At 44.4% G+C, this 21,910-nt stretch overlaps 1 protein-coding gene across 2 annotated transcripts; it reads left to right on the top strand.

The window, feature by feature from the left end:
• Window positions 1–5,810: 5,810 nt before the first annotated feature.
• PTAFR (platelet activating factor receptor) lies at window positions 5,811–20,878 on the top strand. Of its 2 annotated transcripts, none has more exons than XM_083750933.1 (3): window positions 5,811–6,135; window positions 11,099–11,264; window positions 17,730–20,878. In XM_083750933.1, exon 3 carries the CDS (start codon window positions 17,779–17,781, stop codon window positions 18,838–18,840), a length of 1,062 nt encoding a protein of 353 aa, XP_083607059.1. In that variant the 5' UTR covers window positions 5,811–6,135; window positions 11,099–11,264; window positions 17,730–17,778; the 3' UTR covers window positions 18,841–20,878. The 2 variants fall into 2 exon arrangements, with proteins under 2 accessions (XP_083607059.1, XP_083607060.1); XM_083750934.1 differs by lacking the exon at window positions 5,811–6,135 and adding an exon at window positions 10,517–10,966.
• Window positions 20,879–21,910: the final 1,032 nt, after the last annotated feature.

Raw genomic sequence — 21,910 nt, 5'->3', positions numbered from 1 at the left:
ATGGGAATTGTAGTCCCAAAACAGCTGGAGGGCCAGGTTTGGCCATACCTGATAAGCAAACATGCGAAGAAGCAGAGGCACATACAGTACACATCTGTACACAGCTTAGGTTCCTCTAGTTTAGCTTCCCCTATAAGGAAAAAATAAGAAAATTGGAGCTTTTTAGTTCAGAGAAGAGGAGACATGGAACCATATAAAATTATGTGTGGCACGGAGAAAGTGGATAAAGAAAATATTTTCTCCCTTTCTCATTACAGTAGAACTCGGAGACAACAAATGAAGCTGAATGTTGGAAGATTCAGGACAGACAAAAGAAAGTTTGTCTTCACACAGCACATGTTTACAACTCTTGCTTTCCTTTCCTTTGGACCACATCCTATCAGGGGCGATAGGAATTGTAGTTCAGAAACTTCTGCTTTAAAAATAATTATCCAGCTTCCTTGCTTTGTCTAGACTAACTAGCTGCTAGCGTCCTTAATGCAGTAAGGAACGAAAGCAGACTTATCTCCATTTAGGTTTGATGAAGTGTTGTGTGTGAGATGGGGGAGGGGGCTTCTGTAACCCCCCGCCCCAATCCACAGTGCTGCTTTGTTGCTGCGTTAATGACATCCCATTGAGTTGTACGAGCAGCAACATTCTGACAAATCCCAGCTTTAAAAAGCAGCACACTTTTATGCGCCGGCTTGCTACAAATGTCTTGGGAAACTCCCTAGAGCTTGAGCAACTGTGGTGATTTCAGAGCATGTGTGAGAGCTCTTGTTGCAACACCGCAAAAGCAGCCACCCTTCCCTCTCCTGCTGAACTTCTGCAATCCACACATTAGCACAAATGCCTGTAGAAGAAGCATCCATGTGAAACTAAGAAGGGCAGTTCCTCAACTCACATTTAAAACACATGACTTTCTTCCAAAGGATGCTGGGAAATGGAGTTCCCTACTCACAGAGCTACAATTTCCAGAACTTAAAGTCATGTGCTTTAAGTTTATGGTATGAATCTGCCTGAAGACTTCTTAGGTACAAAAAGGCTCGAACAAGTACAATCTCCCTCATCATAATTGAGGAAGGGGTGGGGGCAGATCTCCATCTCAATGTTGCGTTTTGCTTTTATTTCTGTGCTGCTCTTGTTCCAAGGAGTTCATAGTGGAGTGTTGCTGGCTTTCCATCTGGGGGGCTCTCCACCCAAGTGGTTGGGCGTCTGTCTATGTCAAATGTTTCTGTGTCCAATGGCCTTCTCTGTTTCAGTCCCCATCACTGTCCAGAAGAACGGCAAGGCAAGTGAAGGCTGCTGCCCATTCTCCCTAGCTGCTTACTAGGGTGGCAATATTAACCCCACCATGTGGGGCTCCTTTGTAGATGACCACAGCGCCTGGAGACAAGACAGTCCGGGTTTGTGTGCACAGCAGTGACCAGAGAAGGAATGATCACTGGGAGGAGGAGAAGAAGAAAAACTGTGGTACATCTGCATCAGCACAACCAGCACAATCATCTGCCCTAGCTGCAACAAAACATGTCTCTCCCATATCAGTCTCGATGTTGGACTGGACGGAGGAGGAATAGTGGATACCACCTTCCCACTCCTCCTAAACCTTCCAGAGAAGAGGAAGATGGTACTGTAGATTTACAACAGTGGCTTGAGGAAGGTCACGGCTCAGAGGTAGATGACGAGCAGAGTTGGGAAGTCATGCGAAAGGAAGGGGGAGGAAGCAGTGCTGGGTGACATCACCAGGAAGCATTCCAGACCACCCCCTTCTCCCATAACCTGGCAAGCATTGAAAGTAGGATGGCAAAGGGCTCGTAGTCAAATGGCCCTAAGCAGCCACCGTAAGGTGGATGGTGCTGTTGATGGTTGAGGAGAGAAGTGGGGTGGAGTTTACTTGGAGCAATGCTATTACTCCAAGAGGTGGCATTTCTAAGCCTCTCTCTGTGAATATTGAATAAAAGACCTTGGTAAGAGCTTCCCTTGTCTTTCTATTTCTGGCTGCCTACCGGGGTGAGGTGTGTGGATTGGATTCCCTGACGCCTGACATCTACAGCCACAACTGAGCCTCTGTAACTCTCCAAAGGTTTGACTTCACCCTCACAGGCACACTCTTCCATTGTCTCCCAAGACAGACGGATGCCAATCAGCCAAATCACAAATCTTATTCGCTTAAATTAAGCTGTGTGAGATATTTTGGTCCAATGTGCATAAAAACACGCAGTGAACGTTATCAATGCAAAAAAAATTAACGTGTATGTAAATTTGAAGCCCCCTTTGAGCTTGAAGTGGGATGCGGGTGGCGCTGTGGGTTATACCACAGAGCCTAGGACTTGCCGATCAGAAGGTCGGCAGTTCGAATCCCCACGACGGGGTGAGCTCCTGTTGCTCGGTCCCTGCTCCTGCCAACTTAGCAGTTCAAAAGCACGTCAAAAGTGCAAGTAGATAAATAGGTACCGCTCCGGCGGGAAGCTAAACAGTGTTTCCGTGCGCTGCTCTGGTTTGCCAGAAGAGGCTTAGTCATGCTGGCCACATGACCCGGAAGATGTACACCGGCTCCCTTGGCCAATAAAGCGAAATGATCGCCGCAACCCCAGAGTCGGTCATGACTGGACCTAATGGTCAGGGGTCCCTTTACCTTTACTTTGAGCTTGAAGCCCCAGGCCAAATGGCCTTCCTGCCCTCCCCTTGTCCCATCCTACCCTGATAGTCCCTGGTTGGGGCACTGCAGACCTGCAGCAAGATATTTGCTGGACCAAGGGTGAGGTCTAGCCTGTGGCCCTCTGGATATTTTTTGATGATTACTTCCATTATTCCTGAGCATTGGTCATGCAGATGTTCTTGGATGCCAACTCCCATCAGCCCAAAGTCAATGGTCAGGAATGATGGACACTGGAGTCCAGAATCATCGGGGGGGGGGGGCTGCAGGTTCTCCATCTCCACCCTAAAGAAACTAGGAGTCATTATATTCAAATAATCAAAAGATGGTGCTTGTAATCCCTGGATTGTGAAGATGTCAGATTGAGTTTACTGTTTAATATGCATAAACACAAGGGATAGTTCCTGCAAACAGAGGCATGGAGAATGTACACAGCTCTTTTGGTTGCAAAACAATAAAAAATAATGCCAAAAAGTGGGGGGGATAGCATTAGATCTCCATACACAACCATCAAAACAGAATACTATCCCAACACATTAAACTGATTTATCTCTCCAAATACTGACCTTTCAAGAATACCTACCAACTGTTAGCATCAATAACGAATGTTGCAGACCATTTGTACGCGTGATCCAGCATTGCTTGGAAAATGTACAATTTGACCAGAAAGTGTGGAAATCCTCCTGTTTATGTTGTCACTTTACAAGCATTTTCCAAATTAACCGGAATGGTGTGGACCAACAGCAGTGTTTATGAAAACCCATTATTCAATTTAGGTTAACCCCTGATTCATCAAACTGTGGTAACAGCAGTTGAGTACAGTGGTACCTCAGGTTAAGTACTTAATTCGTTCCGGAGGTCCGTACTTAACCTGAAACTGTTCTTAACCTGAGGTACCACTTTAGCTAATGGGGCCTCCCGCTGCTGCCGCGCCGCTGGAGCACGATTTCCATTCTCATCCTGAAGCAAAGTTCTTAACCTGAAGCACTATTTCTGGGTTAGCGGAGTCTGTAACCTGAAGCGTATGTAACCTGAAGCGTATGTAACCTGAGGTACCACTGTATAAGGTATAAGAGCAAGGCTAGAATGTTAGACCGGGTCTGAGGAGACTTGATGTCATGGGCTCCTGGGGCAAACTCTCCATACTTGAGGAATGAGGCCATAAGCGCCAAGAAAGATGAAGAATGGAAGAGGGATTTGATCTCAGCGCAGACCCCAGGTGGCCCCATTTACTGCAGCGCCCTTGAACCCGAGGGACTGTTGGATGTCATTCTGTCACTATTTTCCCAACCTAAGATCACATTACCATCATCTTCAGATTTCAAGGACTCCATCAAAGAAACTGCAGTTGAGCCTTGATCCACTCACTGCTCCTTACTCTCTCAAGAGGATTGCACTGAGAGCTGATCTCTGCTGGTCCCTAGAACAGCAATATATACCCACCACAGGAAGTGGAAGCCAAGAGCATTGGATTGCCATGGTAGACTTCTACTTGGCACAAACTCTCCCAGGAATCAAAAAAATGCCACATTTAAAGAGGAAAGGGCACAGGACAGTGGTGGGATAGGGGAGACCATCATGGGGATGCCTCTATATTAACGGTAAACAGGCCGATGCAAATCCACATTATGCTCTGTTGTGGGCCAGCAGCCTCAAGGGAAGAATGTCTTCAGAAGCTGGTGGAATGTCAATACAGAGGGGACCTCCCATATTTCAGCAGGGAGTGCAGTCCGTAACTCCAAGATGGCACTAGATCCAGGCCAGCCAACACTGCAGAGGCAGGCAGGCAAGGTAAGTTTGCAAGGAGGAACAAGTCCAATAGAGGACACTTTGATCAAGATCTGCTCCAGCTGAAGCCAGACCTGGTAGCCTTGAGAAGACTGGAGTCAATATCTAACTGGTCTCTATTGAATTTTCATGCCTGGAATTGCTATGCCTGTCCATCACATCAGTGGTGATGGTTGCGTGCAGGAGGACCATGGGCTTAAGTGTCAGGATGACACACAGAATACCTTTGGTGGTGTCACTTTTATTGCTATTGCACAGTTATTCTTCTGCAGAGACAGAAGCTGTTTGCTGTGATAAGCGTCCTGGGTGTATTCCAGGATTAGGCAACTGCATGTTGACTTACCCTTTCATGCTATGTCCAGTGGATCACTTCCAGAGCCTTTTCAATATATACTTGTACATTCTCTGAGGGGACGGCTTGCTTGTAACACAGAATTGGAACACAACTTTGCAAATCAGTACTGGGCTCAGGGCCAGCCCTACCATTAGGCAGAGTGTTATGAATCATCGGCCTCCTCAGGGAGTTGATGTGGGTGTCATGACAGGGCAGAAAGTTTTTGTTTTTTTTTTGTATTTTTGATGGGGTTTAATTTGAGCACTCTGTATGATTCTTTGTGAGGAGTTCCCTCCTTTAAAAATGAAATACGGCAGGGGAACCCCAGTGCTGGCTTTATTGAATTTGTTTCTGAAGTAAAACCAGGACCAGAAGCACAAAGTCCTAATTGGATTTTCGCTAGTAGCAGGATGTAATAATGATCATCGCCATGTTTTGGAAGGACTTCAAGGGAGCCATGCTAACATCTTGGTACAAGAGAGCATGGCAGATAAAGTAGCTCTCATGGGGAAATTAACACAGAAACTGAAATTAGCAAAAGGAATAAAACACAAGGATGCTTTTGATGGAGAATGTCGGAACCTTATTACGTACACAAACATTCTGGAAAGTGAAAGACCAATCTCAAAGGTGTATGCCGACTTGTGGATAGCGTAGCAAATAATAACCTGTGCTTTGTTTGTTTTACCTTCTGTCATAAAGCAATATGCTACAGCTGTAAGGGAAATGCTAACATCACATGGGGGTCCCTAAAGCTGAAGCTGCTGTGTGGTGTTTTTCTGATGAAGAGTCCTTGTTCAAATTGTGTTGTATGGGACTGTAGATCCTGAGTTGCTGGAAAATAACAGTGAAAGTGATTTTTTAAAAAATGGGATACAGAATTTGTTAGATAGGTTGCTCTCTTAGACACAAGGTGATACTAGAATAAAATTAGAAGCAGAGACCTGCTGAAGCATGTTGTGGGGCTGTGACTCACTCACCAGCGAGTCCACTCCCTCTGCGGCGCGTTTGTTTTTTTTGCTTCCTGCTATTACTACTAGTAAATGAGTTGGGCAACACGTTCAACATGATGGGATTTCCCAGGGCTTAATCCATAAACACGCAGAGAGAGAGTGTGTGTGCGTTTCGGTGCTTCCGGCACCCTACTCTTTCTACACAGGGAAAGCTTCCCTTTGATTTTCAACCAGTGATTATTCCCTTCCCGAATAAGTAAAAAGCCACACAGAGCACCTCTGACAGGAAGAAAGCAGAGTAAAAGCCTCCCAAGCCCTACCAAGGAAGACGTTCCCTCAGCTGTGGGAGAATGTGGAGCAGGATCTGAGAAGCAGCCTGAGGAGAAGGTCCAGGACCGGGGCTGATCTATATCCTGTGGAAAGGGGTAAGACCTCTGCTTGGTTTTGAGGTGGCGCTAAATAGGGATGGGTGAATCCGGCAGTTCCACTTCTCTCAGTTTATCTTTTTTCAAGCCTTAAGTTCAATCTCCACATTTCCGCATTTATTTTTTTAAAGTCCTCATGAAAATTAATCGGCACTTTGTGTCAATTTATCCTAATATGCACACATTCACATGTAGTTTTGCCTAATAGACACATTTTTGAAGAACAATGTTCCCTGATGGAATACATTTGTATGAATTTGAAGGATCCAAAGGTAGGAAGTGAGCTCAGTCAGAGTGGTACGGAGCCCTAAAATCTGTAACCCCCTTGAGTGGAGCATCTTCCTGGTCAGTTAAGTGTTGTTGTTGTTGTTTAGTCGTTGTGTCTGACTCTTCGTGACCCCATGGACCAGAGCACGCCAGGCACTCCTGTCTTCCACTGCCTCCTGCAGTTTGGTCAAACTCATGCTGGTAGCTTCGAGAACACTGTCCAACCATCTCATCCTCTGTCGTCCCCTTCTCCTTGTGCCCTCCATCTTTCCCAACATCAGGGTCTTTTCCAGGGAGTCTTCTCTACTCATGAGGTGGCCCAAGTATTGGAGCCTGAGCTTCACGATCTGTCCTTCCAGTGAGCACTCAGGGCTGATTTCCTTAAGTGTAACTTTAGGCAATTTATGGTTTCCACCGGCTCCTCCTGAACTTCAGATTTGTGAGGGCTAGTAGTAGAGGTCTCCTTCCCTGACAAGCATCTCTTTTCTTACTCTCTTTATCAGTTGCTGGCATGACAGAGATTCAGATAGTTAATGATGCAAACAGAGCAAAGAGGATTTTTCTAATTATTATTATTCCCTCACCCTAAAACCCCCAATTCAGAGTTATCAAATGTTTTGGGAGGAGGATGCTGGGACAGACAAGGCATTTTGTATTTCAGGCTTTTATTGAGCTTACTCTTTTAAGTTCCGGTACGGACCCCTGGCCTTTGCATAAGATGTGCTGAGCAGAGAAAAGCCGGGATGTGCATATTGTTGAACATAACAAGGAACTATTTATGTCACATATGAAGAACTGCCTCATAAGAAGGGATGGAAAACTGTCAGTTTTAGTTCTCTCTGTTTCTCGTGTTTTCATTCTTAAATTCAGTTCTCTACATTCCTGCTGCACTTTGCTTTAAAAAAAATCCTCATGAAAATTCATCAGCATTTGAGTGAGAAATTCTCCTAAGAAACACATTTTTGTATGCTGTTTTGACTAATATACACACAACTTTTGCAAATGACATTTCCTAACGCAATGCATTTTTGTCTATTATTTTTTACTAATTTGTTAAATTTTATGTGCACTTTTCCTGGACATATGCATTTTTGGCAAACGTTGATTGGAGAACCGCATCACAAAATTGGGATAGGTTTCGAAGAAGGTCTGTGTTTTTGTTCTCATATAGTAGAGCATCTGCTTTGCAAGCAAAAGGTTCCTGATTCAATTCCAGGCATTTCCAACGAGGGCTGGGAAAGACTCCTTACTGGAAACCTTGGATAGCCAGTCAAGTTAGTCTATATATAGCTCAATGGACCAATTTGTCTGACTCAATACAAGGTGGCTTCCAATGTTTTTTGATTATGATTACTACTCTCCAAGAGACACTTATTTCCACATGTAATTGTCTGTGTTTGCGCATTTCAAATAGAACATGAGTAGCAGTGGCAGCACCATGTTTTGGAAGACCCTCAGGCAAGACATCCTCCATGGGTCCTGTTGTGATTAACTGGCTGAACCCCTTTTGCATGCGGAATGAGCAACATTTGGTGAATGAACCTTAAAGAGTAGACTTCACTCATTGCAATCACAGCCATGCACAGTGATGTTTGTAGAGTAATAAAAATATCCAAGTAGTTCATTGTAGGATGAACATAACTTGGATAGAAATGTTTCCTGCTCTATCCTAACTCAGGAGGTTAGAGGTACAGGGATAATCTGGGAATCTGGAGGTCCCTATATATCGTGTTGGGGAAAGGGGAGGTGATTTCACTCACTTCCCCTACACCCGCTCCCTTGTGTTTATCTTTTTCATATGGAATTTAAAATCATTGGTTTACTTTTAGACTCTGTTACATTTAGAGAAGGAGTGGAGGAACCTAGAGCCCTCCATATATTGTTGGACTACAACTCCCATCATCCCTCACTGCTGGCCATGGTGGGTGAGGCTGATGGAGGTTGTGGTCTAACAACATCTGGAGGGCCACAGGTTCCCTGCCCCTGCATTAGCACCTCTAATCGAGGCAAAGTTACCACCACCACCTATCTTCATGTACCTTGGAGCCGCAGACTGTCTCGCCAGAGTGGTGCATGCTCTAGTTATCTCCAGCTTGGACTACTGCAATGCGTTCTACATGGGGCTACCTTTGAAGGTGACCCCGAAACGACAATCCAGAATTTGGCAGCTAGACTGGTGCCTGGGAGTGGCCACCAAGACCATATAACACTGGTCCTGAAAGACCTACATTGGCTCCTAGTATGTTTCTGAGCACAATTCAAAGTGTTGGTGTTGATCTTTAAAGCCCTAAATGGCCTTGGCCCAGTATACCCGAAGGAGCATCTCTACCACTATCAGCCCGGACACTGAGGTCCAGCTCTGAGGGCCTTCTGGTGGTTCCCTCACTGTGAGAAGCAAAGTTACAGGGAATCAGGCAGAGGGCCTTCTTGGTAGTGGCACCTACCGTGTGGAACGCCCTCCCATCCGATGTCAAGGAAATAAACAACTATCTGACTTTTAGAAGACATCTGAAGGCAGCCCAGTTTAGGGAAGTTTTAATGTTTGATCGTGTTTTTAATATTCTGTTGGGAGCCACCCAGAGTGGCTGGGGAAACCCAGCCAGATGGTAAGGGTATTATTATTATTATTATTATTATTATTATTATTATTATTATCCAATTATCATCCCTGGTCTCTTCATGCCTGCTTAACCCTTTGTTTTACACCCCATTAGCAATGCTGTGATTTATATCATACAACTTTTTCTTGTGCGGAGAGAAGGTATGATGCAATTAGTTGATGCCAGACTGTGTGGGGTGAACAGGTTTGTTGAGATCAGAAGGAAATTGCAGAAACAAGGTCTCCTGATGATTCAGAGCCCTATTCAGCAGTGGTGTTAAGATTCTGATCTGTTTTCATATCCGGCCGCCCTGAAGTTTCAAGCACATCTAGACTCGGTCATAAGTCAAATTATGGTCATTCTCATCCTTACAAGCTCCAGAGTTCTTTGGCCTAGTAGCTCTCACAACACATAACATTGTACTTTCATGCAAGATAGCACAGAATTCTGTTTGTTGGGTGGCAGGGGGAATGATGATGATGATGATATTGATATGAATATGTTACTTATACCCACCACCCACCTGACTAGGTTTCACCAGCCACTCTTGGCAACTTCCAACAGAATATTAAAAATATAATCAAACACCAGACATTAAAAATTTCCCTATACAGGGCTGCCTTCAGATGTCTTCTAAAAGTTGTCTAGTTATTTATCTCCTTGACAACTGCTGCAAGGGCGTTCAACAGGGTGGGCACCACTGCTGAGAAGCCCCTCTGCCTGGTTCCCTGTAACTTCTCTTTTCGCAATGAGGGAACTGCCAGAACACCCTCGGAGCTGGACTTCAGTGTAGGCTGAATGATGGGGGTGGTGACGCTCTTCCAGGTATACAGGAGCAAGGCTGTTTAGGGCTTTAAAAGGCTTGTTGCTATTGTATTGATCACCAGCCAATGGGGCAGTGGGCAAGGGTGCCATCTTGAATTAAATATTGGGGGGCCCAGGTAAGCCCCACCCTGCATATGTAGCACATGCACACCACTTGAATGGCAATGCTCATTAACTTTGGGGGCGGGCTGGCCCCTTTGTTGTTGGACTACAACTCCCACCAACCCTAGCCAGCATGACCAATCGACAGGGATGATGGGAGTTGTGGTCCAATATAACATCAAGAAACCCGCACGTTGTCTATTCTTGAACGGGGATGGGAGACAAATTTGATTCCATTTGCATTTAAAGGTGAACACTTTCTGAAAAAAGACATAGGCCGAAACGGAGCCAGACTTCTAAATTCACACTTATTCTTCGGATTTGGCAATGAATTTATCCAGTCAAGTAATGTGTACAAAAATGCATACGCTACCATAAATTGTGCATATAAATACATATATTAGTGAAAGTAACATTCCAAAGAGCATTATACTAAATAAAATTTCTCTGCAGAAACGTGCATTTATATAAAAATGTGTATATTTGGGGAAATTTGCAATTAAATGCTGATGAGGACTTTAAAGGGGGAAAATCACAAACTGGTGTTGAAATGTGAAGAACTGATCTTGAGATCAAAAAAATATGAGACTGAAAAATGTTGCGGACATCCTGTGTACAGAGAGGTATGATCCAGTGCAGGAGATATGTGCCCTGCTTTTGACCCTCTCCAATATCTGTCAGGAAGCCTTGTGAGCATTGCATCATGTTTTACTAGTTCCATTTGAATCCTACCCTCTGAAGTGGCTGAGATTGTTGTGAGAAAAGCGTGTGGTTGCAGGCGAAAGCGTGCCACTCCAAGGGCAGCTGGGGTGGGGAGAGAGGTTGTCCGCCTGCTGCAAACTGACTTTTCACTTGCAAAGGCCAGATGAAGGCGTCCGTGCAGCTTTGGGGCGATGGCTTTCTGTGCTTACTGGAAGGAAGTCATTAAACGTTGTCATTAGATTTATGACTAATGATAGCGAGAAGCTCTTTCCCTGGAGCTTTGGTAGCAGACAGACCGTGGCTCAGTCACAAGAGCATTTCAGAAGCAAATCTAGGTTAGCAATGGCTTGCCGTGGCTCTCCCGCCCTCTTGCAGTTCATTGTCTTCCTCTTAGCCTTACTCAACATTGCGTTTCCTTGGTGGCAGTGATGACACCCGTTGTTTCTTCACTTCCAATGACTACGCAGGTGCCTCTTGCGGGGTCCTTCTGGTTTGTGGAAGTTGGCAGCGTGGCAAAGAGCCTCAAGCTTCAGACTGGCAGAGGGCTCGTTCACAAGCACCCAAGACTCACCTATTGATGAACTCCCTCCATCAACTTGGATTCAGTGGAGAATATCCTTCCTCTAGACTCTGGTAAGTGGAGGCTGCTCCTACAGATGCAATTCTTAGGGCATTTGCTGGGAACGTCTTCTGATTTCGCAGCCCTTTCCCAAAATGCTCAGAGGAGCTTGGTTGCACTCACAACACTGCATTTCCATTGAACAACAAGTACAATTATTGTTGTGATTGTGATTATATTTTGATCTCTTTCCTACCCTTCACCACTAGGTCTCAGACCTTGTTTCTGCGCTTAATATTAAAATTGGTTCAGAAGAAATAATGGTGATGATAATTATATTTAATAGTGTTAAAGTAATTATTATTATTTTTCAGTTCAGGCTTCTATTGGACTTTTTAATTTGTCTCTTAAACTGTGTCAAGGATTAACCATTACAAACATATAAAATTCAAATCCTGTTGTTGTTGTTTAGTCATTTAGTCGTTTAGTCTTGTTCGACTCTTTGTGACCCCATGGACCTCCACTATGACCTGTCCATCTTGGGTGGCCCTGCATGGCATAGCTCATAGCTTCTCTGAGTTATTCAAGCCCCTTCGCCACGGCAAGGCAGTGATCCATGAAGGGGATTCAATCCTACACATAGTAAATACTACAAGGTTGATGTATGCTAAAGCCCATAAACCATACAAATCAGATATAACGAGGGGAAATGGTGAGCAATAAAACTTGATTACATTAGCAACTATGTTAAAGAACAGAGGAAACTATCAATAGCAACTTGGCAAATGGCGTTTACTAACCAGTTACATAAAAAAGGGAACTGAGAATATCCAGAGGCTGAACGGACTACTTTCTCTTACAATGGGTAAAAGAGGTTTAGAAGTGTAATATCATAGTGCTTGAGGTGTAAATATAAGATTATTTTCACCAAATGGTCTGTGTGTATGCTTAATAATGTTGTGTATTTTGATATGGTCCATTACAAATGCAAAAATTCTCTTTTTTTTGGTATGCTTCTTCTGGTAGAAGGAAAAGATTTTGAATTTAATAACAACAACAACAACAACAACAACAACAACAACAATAATACAGTGGTACCTCAGGTTAAGTACTTATTTCATTCTGGAGGTCCATTCTTAACCAGAAACTGTTCTTAACCTTAAGCACCACTTTAGCTAATGGGGCCTCCCGCTGCTGCTGTACCACCGCTGCACAATTTCTGTTCTCATCCTGAAGCAAAGTTCTTAACCCGAGGTATTATTTCTGGGTTAGCGGAGTCTGTAACCTGAAGCGTATGTAACCTGAAGCGTATGTAACCCGAGGTACCACTGTAATAATAATAATAGCAGTGATGATGATGATGATTCACTCAGGGGGTCCCTCCCTGATTGTTCCCCTCCTCTTTGCCACTGTCCCTGCGATCCTAAGATAGCCCTCTTCCTCTAGGCCCAATGTAAATCACCGTCCATAGAGAACAGGTGGGGTGAGCTGAGGTTGTTCCTGTCACTGCTCACTTAGTCCAAGAGAGGGCAGAGGACCGGCCATGTCTCAGGGACAGAGCCTCTGCTTTGCATGCAGAAGGTCCTAGGTTCAATCCCTGGCATTGCCAGGTAGGGCTGCGCATGCCCCCTGCCCAAAACCCTGGACAGCCACTGCCGATCAGTGTAGACAATACTGAGCCGAGTGGACCAAGAGTTTGATTTAGTATAAGACGTTGGGGGTCAGCAGTGAGTATGATGAGCCATGGACTTCTGCAGGTAACTAGCACACAGGCAACAATATGCAGTGGTACCTTGGGTTAAGAACTTAATTCGTTCTGGAGGTCCATTCTTAACCTGAAACTGTTCTTAACCTGAACCACCACTTTAGCTAATGGGGCCTCCCGCTGCCGCCGCACCGCTGCTGCGTGATTTCTGTTCTCATCCTGAAGCAAAGTTCTTAACCCGAGGTACTATTTCGGGGTTAGTGGAGTCTGTAACCTGAAGCGTCTGTAACCTGAAGCATCTGTAACCCAAGGTACCACTGTACAGCAGCAGCGCCATTATATGTGGTGGGCAGCTCTGAGCTGTCCACCGTTGTAACTACAGTGGTATCTCGGGTTACATACGCTTCAGGTTACAGACTCCACTAACCCAGAAATAGTGCTTCAGGTTAAGAACTTTGCTTCAGAATGAGAACAGAAATTGTGCTCCAGTGGCGCGGCAGCAGCAGGAGGCCCCATTAGCTAGTGGTGCTTCAGGTTAAGAACAGTTTCAGGTTAAGAACGGACCTCCGGAACGAATTAAGTATTTAACCCAAGGTACCACTGTACTCACAATGCACTGACAAGACAGCTGCTTGGAGTACTGTGGGCACTTTGAAATGGCGGTTTCTCAGCCACCTACCATTGCTGCTAAGTAATACCAGACCTGGTCTGGCAGGAGGGCAGGGAGAGGCCTAAAAAAAACCCCCAATAGCATTCATGATCAAGGTGGACCCTAACTGAGTTCTGTTGCCCGAGAATGCTGGCTACTTATGCTACGTCTATGAGCTGGAGGCTGCATGCGCACAACGTGTTTGAAACACATGACTCCCCCTTTCCCGAGAATCCTGGGAACTGTAGTTTGTAAAGGGTGTTGGGAATTGTAGTTCTGTGAGGGACAAAGTAGAGCTGCCAGGATTCTTGGGCAAGGGGAAGTTATGCTGTTTAAATGTTTGGTGTGTCCGCAGATAGGGTGTTTAAACTTCCTTTCAATGAATTGCAGAGCTGTACCTACTGAGGTAGGTGGGCATGTGACGGACTAGTCCCCTCAGCAATGTCCCAAACATCCAACTTTCATTTAAATAAAAAATCAAATCAAAATAAGTCTCCAGCCTTTTGAACTTGTGTGGAGAGATAAGAGGACCTGACTGCAGGCATTGTTCTACCAAATTACACCCTCAGAAGTATCTTTGGAGTGCTCATGTGCCCCCCTTGACATTACTTTTATCCATAGGACTGTTCAGTCCAAGCCTTGCTTAAAGATAAATAACTTGAAGAAGGGAGAGATGGGGGTGGAAGCAACCTGGAGTTAACAGCACCTGGAGAATGAATTCTAGAGTGGGAAGAGAAGGGCCAAAGTTCAATTATGTTGGTGGTGATGGGACAAGGGGAGGGAGAGCAGAGAAAGGAAGAAAGATTTGTCCCACATTTTAAGACTTCTGAAAAAGAAATGACACTGTATTCACTGTTGTTGTTGTTTAGTCGTTTAGTCGTGTCCGACTCTTCGTGACTGTATTCACACTCCTATGCTAAACATTTTTTCTCTGAAGTTCCATTGATTTGGATAGACTTAGCTTATAAGGAAGCAGCCTCAGAATTCAGGGATGTGCAAATCTATCAATTTTGGTTTCTATCCGCACCCCCACCCCCAGTTCTTAAGTTTGGTTCTACACATATCCTTGTGAATTATTTTTTTAAAAAACTTCCCATGAGAATTCACCAGCCTTCTATGGTATATTTCTCCCAATAAACACATATTTGTATGTGCATTTTTGTGCACAATAGTTCACTAGAGAACTGCATTGCAAAGTGCGAATTCCAACAGAAGGTTGTGTTTTGGTTCTCATATTGTTTCGGAAAATGCATATTAAGGAGGTTCACCTTTAAATGTGAACTGCTACACTTGGGTGCAGTGTTGAAGGAAGTACGCTGTACAAGAAATGGAATGGGTGTGCGGATGTCAAGGATGGAAGGATCTACCAATTTCAGTTTGCTCATTTTCTCATTTTTCCAATCTTCAATTCGGTTCTCTACATCTTGCAGCTATTTGTGATTTTTTTAAAAAAATCCTCATGAAAATTAATCAGCAGTTTTGTGAGAGTTTCTCCTAATAAACAGTTTATATGCAGTTTTGCTTTCTGTACACAGTTTTGCAAGACGTTTCCACTAATAGATGCATTTTTGCAAACACTGGTTGGTTGGAGAACTGAATTGCAAAATTCTGCTAAGTGTGAATTTTGAAGGATAGCTGTGTTTTGGTTGTTATATTGTTTTGAAAAGTGTAGATTTGATAAGCTTAGGCTTTAAATGCATACCAAATTGAACTCTCCCGCTCCCATCCCTAGTCAGTGCCATTTTGCTCTTTGCCTCAGACAGCAAAATTTCTTGGTCTGCCTTGCTCAGGCCTAAGCTTCCTCATCCCTGCTCTAAAGGACAAGAGACACCCAAAGTGTAAAGAGGCTTCCAGAGTTAATCAAGCAGCATGGCACAAAGTTAATGGGCAGATGACCTTATCTGGAAAAAGTGGTAAAATATGACTGTGAGAGGAGGAAGCTCAGAGTTCTAAGAAAGAAAAGGTGTTTGTGGTTCCACTTCCTCTTCTGAAGAAACAGGAGCTTACCAACAAAAAGCAACAACCCCAAAACACACCTTTAAAATATTTCATGCCAGGGCCAAATAAGGGCACAAACTTCTCTATTTTCCACTTAGCTACTTATTACTCTAATTCCCCACCCTTCCTCCAAGGAGAACAGGGAGGTGAGGTGTATCTGGGTCTCCCCCCCCCCTTTTTTTTTTTAAAAAAAATCCTAACACCAATCTTGCAAAGTAGATTAATGAGAGAGAGAGACAGAGTCTTTCTCCAAGTCTACCAATGAGATCTTTGTCATAGCTGAATAAGGATTTGGGCCCGTGTAGCACCCATCCTAATCTGGCACTGTATCCCAGACTTCTGAATAAAGTTACTAGCCTGCATTTTTTGCCTTTTTTACTACCCTGCTGGGAGCTGGCAAAAAAAGGGAGGGTGAGTCCAGTCCACAGGCAGATTTAGGGCAGTGCAACCGCTGAGCGCAGGGGGTGCCACAGGGTGTTGCAAATATGAGCTGGTGAACTGAGCACACGGTGCCATTGAAATCTGAAAGACCAATATCTGCCCCTGTTCAGTCCTCCCTCCAGCAACCTGTTTCATTTTGGCATCGAGCACAGAGGACAGACAGAGCAGTCTGCCCATCCTTTCCCAGCCTTCCCACCTGTGTAGAATTCCAATAATTCACCTGCTTGCATTTCCTTCTCACCTGTGGGTATCAAGCTAGTGCTTAAATACAAAGCTGTTCTTTGATATGATATGATATGTATCTTCAAATATTTCAAGGGCTGTCACATGGAAGATGAAGAAAGCTTGTTTTCTCCTGTTCTGGAAAGTAGGACTCGAACCGATGGCTTCAAAATATGAGAAAGGAGATTCCGACTGAGCATAGGGAAAAACTTTCTGACAGTAAGAGCTGTTTGCCAGTGGAACAGACTCCCTCAGGAGGCTGTGGACTCTCCTTCCATGGAGGTTTTTAAGCAGAGGTTGGATGGCTATCTGTCATGGATGCTTTAGCTGAGATTCCTACATTGCAGGGGGTTGGACTTGCTGACCCTTGGAGTCCCTTCCAACTCTATGATTCTGTCCTCTGAAAAATGAATGTGGTTTTTCTTCAGCCTGAGACTCAATTTACACCCTGTGAAAGGCAGAATCCTAAAATGTGAAAACCCAGTTAATTGATGAGTCGGCAGTGGTATCTCTTTTACAATTACTATTTACTTTTATTATATTATGTATCTACAGTTTTATGCTGTAATAATAATAAATTATTGTTCCAAAGTAAGCATGCATAGGACTGCAGCATTGTTGTTGTTGTTTGGTCGTTTAGTCGTGTCCAACTCTTCGTGACCCCATGGACCAGAGCACGCCAGGCACTCCTGTCTTCCACTGCCTCCCGCAGTTTGGTCAGACTCATGTTTGTAGCTTCACGAACACTGTCCAACCATCTCGTCCTCTGTCGTCCCCTTCGCCTTGTGCCCTCCATCTTTCCCAACATCAGGGTCTTTTCCAGGGAGTCTTCTCTTCTCATGAGGTGACCAAAGTATTGGAGCCTCAGCTTCCGCCGGCAGCATTAGGCCTCATAAAAATAGCTGTTTTCAAATCTATTTTTTTATTTTTTTTATTTTTTATCCAAGAAAACATGAACAAATTAAGCAGGGGATTTTTATTTTTTTTAACCACACCACATTGGCAAATTACACAATTCTTTCTGTGGTTAATGTGACCCGTGGGCACTTCTCAATCTCACGGGGAAAGATCCTCTTCTGCAGATGTCTCTTTTCTACAGAGCTTTCACTTCCTCTTAGAAAGCAGTAAGAGGTTTAACATAGTCACAGTGCTTTACAAAGTGTCAATCAAGCTGTGTAGTCTGAAAAAGTCAAATGATTCTTCTGTTCGGAAACAGGTGTGGTGCCATTCTGGGTTTTGCAGGGTCTAGTCTAGGGCCCCCAAACTCCAGGTCCTTTCATTTGGGCCCCAGATCTCCTATCCCTCCCCCACTTTTCAAAAACCTTTTTTAAAACTAGGGATGTTAAAGTCTATCAAAAAGGGAAAAGGGAACTGAAATGCCAGTTTGCTTATTCATCCCATCTCAGGACAGGGGGGTTAACCACCTCCCTGTCAGGGATTGAACTTCTGCATACAAAGCATTGTGTTTCATTGCTGAATGGTGCCTCCCTCTTGTATTATTCATTTACTTCTCTCTCTTTTCAGGATAAGAAAAACAGAGCTTCATTAAAAGATTAACGTGATTGCTGCAGCCATGTCCCGAAAGGGTGAAAGTAACAACTTCTCATTGCTTCCCACCACGAAGGAAGATTGCCACGTAGATTCCGAGTTCAGATATACCCTGTTCACTGTCTACTATAGCATCATTTTCATTCTGGGCTTTATAGCCAACAGCTACGTCCTGTGGCTTTTCACACGGGTTTATGCTACGAAGAAACTAAACGAAATAAAGATATTCATGGTCAGCTTGACGACAGCCGACCTGCTCTTCCTGATCACGTTGCCAATGTGGATCGTATATTACCACTACAGAGGAGACTGGATCATGCCCAGCTTTTTGTGTAACTTGGCTGGTTACTTATTCTTTGTGAACACCTACTGCTCAGTTGCCTTCCTGGGAGTCATAACGTACAATCGGTACCAAGCAGTCACAAAGCCCATTTCGGCAGCTCAGTCTACCACGCGGAGAAGGGGCATCTATGTCACAATAGCTATCTGGGTCCTGATCGCGGGCCCTTCTTCATACTTCCTGTTTGGCAGCGGCACTACCCAAGAAGGGCATGTGACACGCTGTTTTGAGCGCTACGACCCAGAAAGCAGTAACATCCCTGTCCTTGCCTCCCACATCGCCATTTGCATTTGTTTCTTTATCACCTTCCTGATTGTCGTGGTATGCAATGCCTCCATTATCCGAACACTGCTCGCCCAAAAACCTCAAGCTCGGAAGAGTGCCCACATCAGGCAAAGGGCGCTCTATTTAGTGTGCACTGTCATGATTGTGTTTGTGGTATGTTTCGTGCCTCACCACATTGTGGACCTTCCCTGGACCTTGATGGTTCTGGGCAAATGGGATATAAGCTGTAGGAGCAAAAGGTGGTGGGATCACATCCACCAGGTGACCCTGTTCCTCCTGGGTGCCAACTGTGTTCTGGATCCTGTCATTTACTGCTTCCTCACCAAAAAGTTCAGGAAACACCTTTCTGAGAACTTGAAAAACATAAAGGACAGTCGAAAGTGTTCCAGGCAAACAACTGAGACCACCGTGGAAGGGATGGTGGCAATGGAAGAGGGCTTCCATGCCTCCATCAAACCTTAAAAGTCTTCTTATCTGCTTATGCAGCAGCAAATACAAGCTGGTGACTGGCACAGACTCTGCATTTCATCAAGAGCCTGGCAGATGCACACAGCTTTCCAGCTCTTCCCTAGATGCAACAGCAGGAACTGGAATGCACTTAGGAGAGCTAGAACACTGTGACTCAGGAAGAACGCGGACTGTCTAAGTTGTCCTTTGTTGTTGTAACAAAAGGGAAATGCTTGGAATCACTTATGATGTCTTTTAAAAAGATGGGCATTACATTCGTTTCCTGGTTCGGATCTGGATTGTAGTGACATTTAGTTCCATAATTTCATCCTGAAGCTAGCTCAGAACTTTCCGGAGAGGGTTGGGCATAAGGGATGGGCATCTTTGGGCACCTGCAGAGATCTGTCTCTCATCGCAAAGCCCACTGCCAACCCTTAGAGCCTCCTGGCTTTCTACTTATTCCCCCAGAGTGACTGAGCTATCTCAGCTGTGAAATGAACAAGAGAAAGGAACATCAGTGTTGGCTCAGCTCAGCTTCCTCTTTTCAGTAGCCATTCAGATTGGGCCTTCAGCAGTGAAAAGCTGGTCAATAAGGGCAAATGGGGCACAACCCCACAAATTTGAGCCTACTCCCACCTGCCTGCTTTCTTTTTTACACTTGGCCATGGGATGGCTCTGGCTCCTACTGCTGGTTTCCCTGACTTTCACCCAGTGGGCACCAGCCACTCTGACCCAGAGAAAGAGGATAATTGACTGGCAACTGTGACAGTGGCATGGAGAAGGTGGGCCTGTCAGGGAGGAGGCTCCACTGAAGGCATCTAACCTAAAACATGCACACTTCCCCCAATCACTCTTGAATTAATACTATTTGGGCTTCAAAAGCAACAGGGACTATTGCAACACTCAGTGGCCATAGAACAGGGAAGGGGAACCAGTAGCCCTCCAGACTTTGATAGATTACATCTTCCATCATCTCATAGCTGTCAACGTTTAAAGGGAAATCCCCTTATTCCGAATAGGATTCCTCGCAAGAAAAGGGAAAAGTTGACAGCTATGTATCATCCCTGATCACTAGTCATGCTGACTGGTAGCTGAGCCCAGCAACAACTGGAGGGCCACGTTCTCCATCTCTACCATAGGCTGTCATCCAGAAATCATCATAATCTGAGAGCAGAGATTTTGTGTAAATTTACCTGCAGGTCTCAGGTGTGAATTCAATGCACACATGGTAGAAATTTCAGGAACTGAGGGGAGGAAAGGAATGGGTTCAGGAATGGACCATAGCTCAGGGGTTGAGAACATGCTTTTGCTATAATCAGGTCATTGACTGATTTATGTTCTCTGGCTTTCTAAATGTTTTTGTGGGGAGGGGGGTGTTATTGGTTTGTTTTTGTTTTATTGTGTTATTCTGTATTCTCATTTTGTATTTTTATGCTGTGAACTGCCCCCTGATTTTTGGATGAAGGATGGTATAAAAATTTAATAAGTAATAAAAAAAATAATGCTGCTTCTCATTCAGAAGTTCCAAGGTTAAATTCATGCCATCTCTAGCTGAAAAGTTCAGATAGCAGGTGTTGGCTAATATTCAGATTGGATATAAGACTGCTTAACATGTATTTAAAATATTTCCACATCACTGCTTTTGTGATGTGAGGAGGGTAGGAGAAAGCCCTAGATCAGGCATAGGCAAACTCGGCCCTCCAGATGTTTTGAAACTACAATTCCCATCACCCCTAACCACTGGTCCTGTTAGCTGGGGATCATGGGAGTTGTAGGCCAAAAACATCTGGAGGGCTGAGTTTGCCAATGCCTACTCTAGATCATAGCGGGCTGGTCCCTACCCAAATAGATTATCCATTTTTCTGCTTGGCAAAACATAGCACCAATGAAATGGCACTCAGAAGTAAAAGTGAGAAGCCACTGTAAACACCATGCTTATTCACTGCATATACAAAAACTATGCTAACACCATACTATCATGGAAAGCCTGAAAAGCTGTATACCTGTTGCTTGTCTGTAGTTTCATTAATAAAAACGACAGCTCTAACCATTATAGCTATTCAGCACTGCTACTTTCAGCCCAGTGGGCATGTCTGAGGATTTTTTTGGTGTAGGATCATATTGAGGGTCACACTAGTACAGATGTGTGGAAAAGAATAGCAGGTTCTAGGCTAGGGACTTTTACCCATGGGCTGAGAACACCAGAGAGGGGCAGGAAAACATGAACAGGATGGGAGACAGAAGACCACCAAGTGGAACGTCTGGGATGTGGAAGAGCTACACTGCAGCTTCTGGGTCCACTAGAGGATGAATCCTCACACTTCCTCCTGCTGTCAAATCCAGGGAGATTTGAGCACTGAAACTCAAACTCAAGCTTCCTCAATAGAACAGGAAGGCTGAATGACATTGTAGGGCAGGGATGGGGAACTTGTGGTCCTTGAGATGTTGTTAAGATTTCAATGCCAATTGATCCCAGCCAGTAAGGCTAATGGTCTGAGATTATAGGAAGCCAAAATTTGGAGGGGCATAGGTTGGTCAACCTCTGTTCTAGGGAACTCTATGGTCAGGAGACCTGGTTAATTCAATCCCTTAAAGGAGAGACCTTCTGTGAATATAAAATTGTCCAATGATGTTGGGGTGGGGCTCACCAATGTACTGTATAATGAAAGGAGACAAAGTGGAGAGCCAAATGGATACTGTCTTAACATCTCATAGATGGTAATACAGACATGATTGCCATACTCATAGCGCCACATAAAGGTTACCACTGCAGTGCCCATACGTTACACACTGGTGCTCTATGCTGCTTGCTGAATCTGTCTATTATGCGGTAGCTTTGTCCCAATGGATTTAAAAGCCAATAATGTGATTATTCTTGAAGTTAACAGTATACTATTGTCCTCCAATGTATTGTCAACAATTCGAAACACAGCCCAGCAGCTTCAGTGGGTGAAATCAACCCTCAGGAGGGAAGTGGAACCTGAGTAGCAACATTAACATTTTAACATATTTACTCATTTTTTTATATATAGATTCTTTGAGTGCTTTCAGAAGTAAAGTGTTATTAAATCAACCAATAGGTTTA

This window comes from Podarcis gaigeae (assembly GCF_964106915.1).
Source record: "Podarcis gaigeae genome assembly, chromosome: 8".
Classification (NCBI taxonomy): Eukaryota; Metazoa; Chordata; class Lepidosauria; order Squamata; family Lacertidae; genus Podarcis; species Podarcis gaigeae.
Note: the sequence above shows the minus strand (reverse complement) of the source record. Positions and strands in the feature narration are given on the sequence as shown.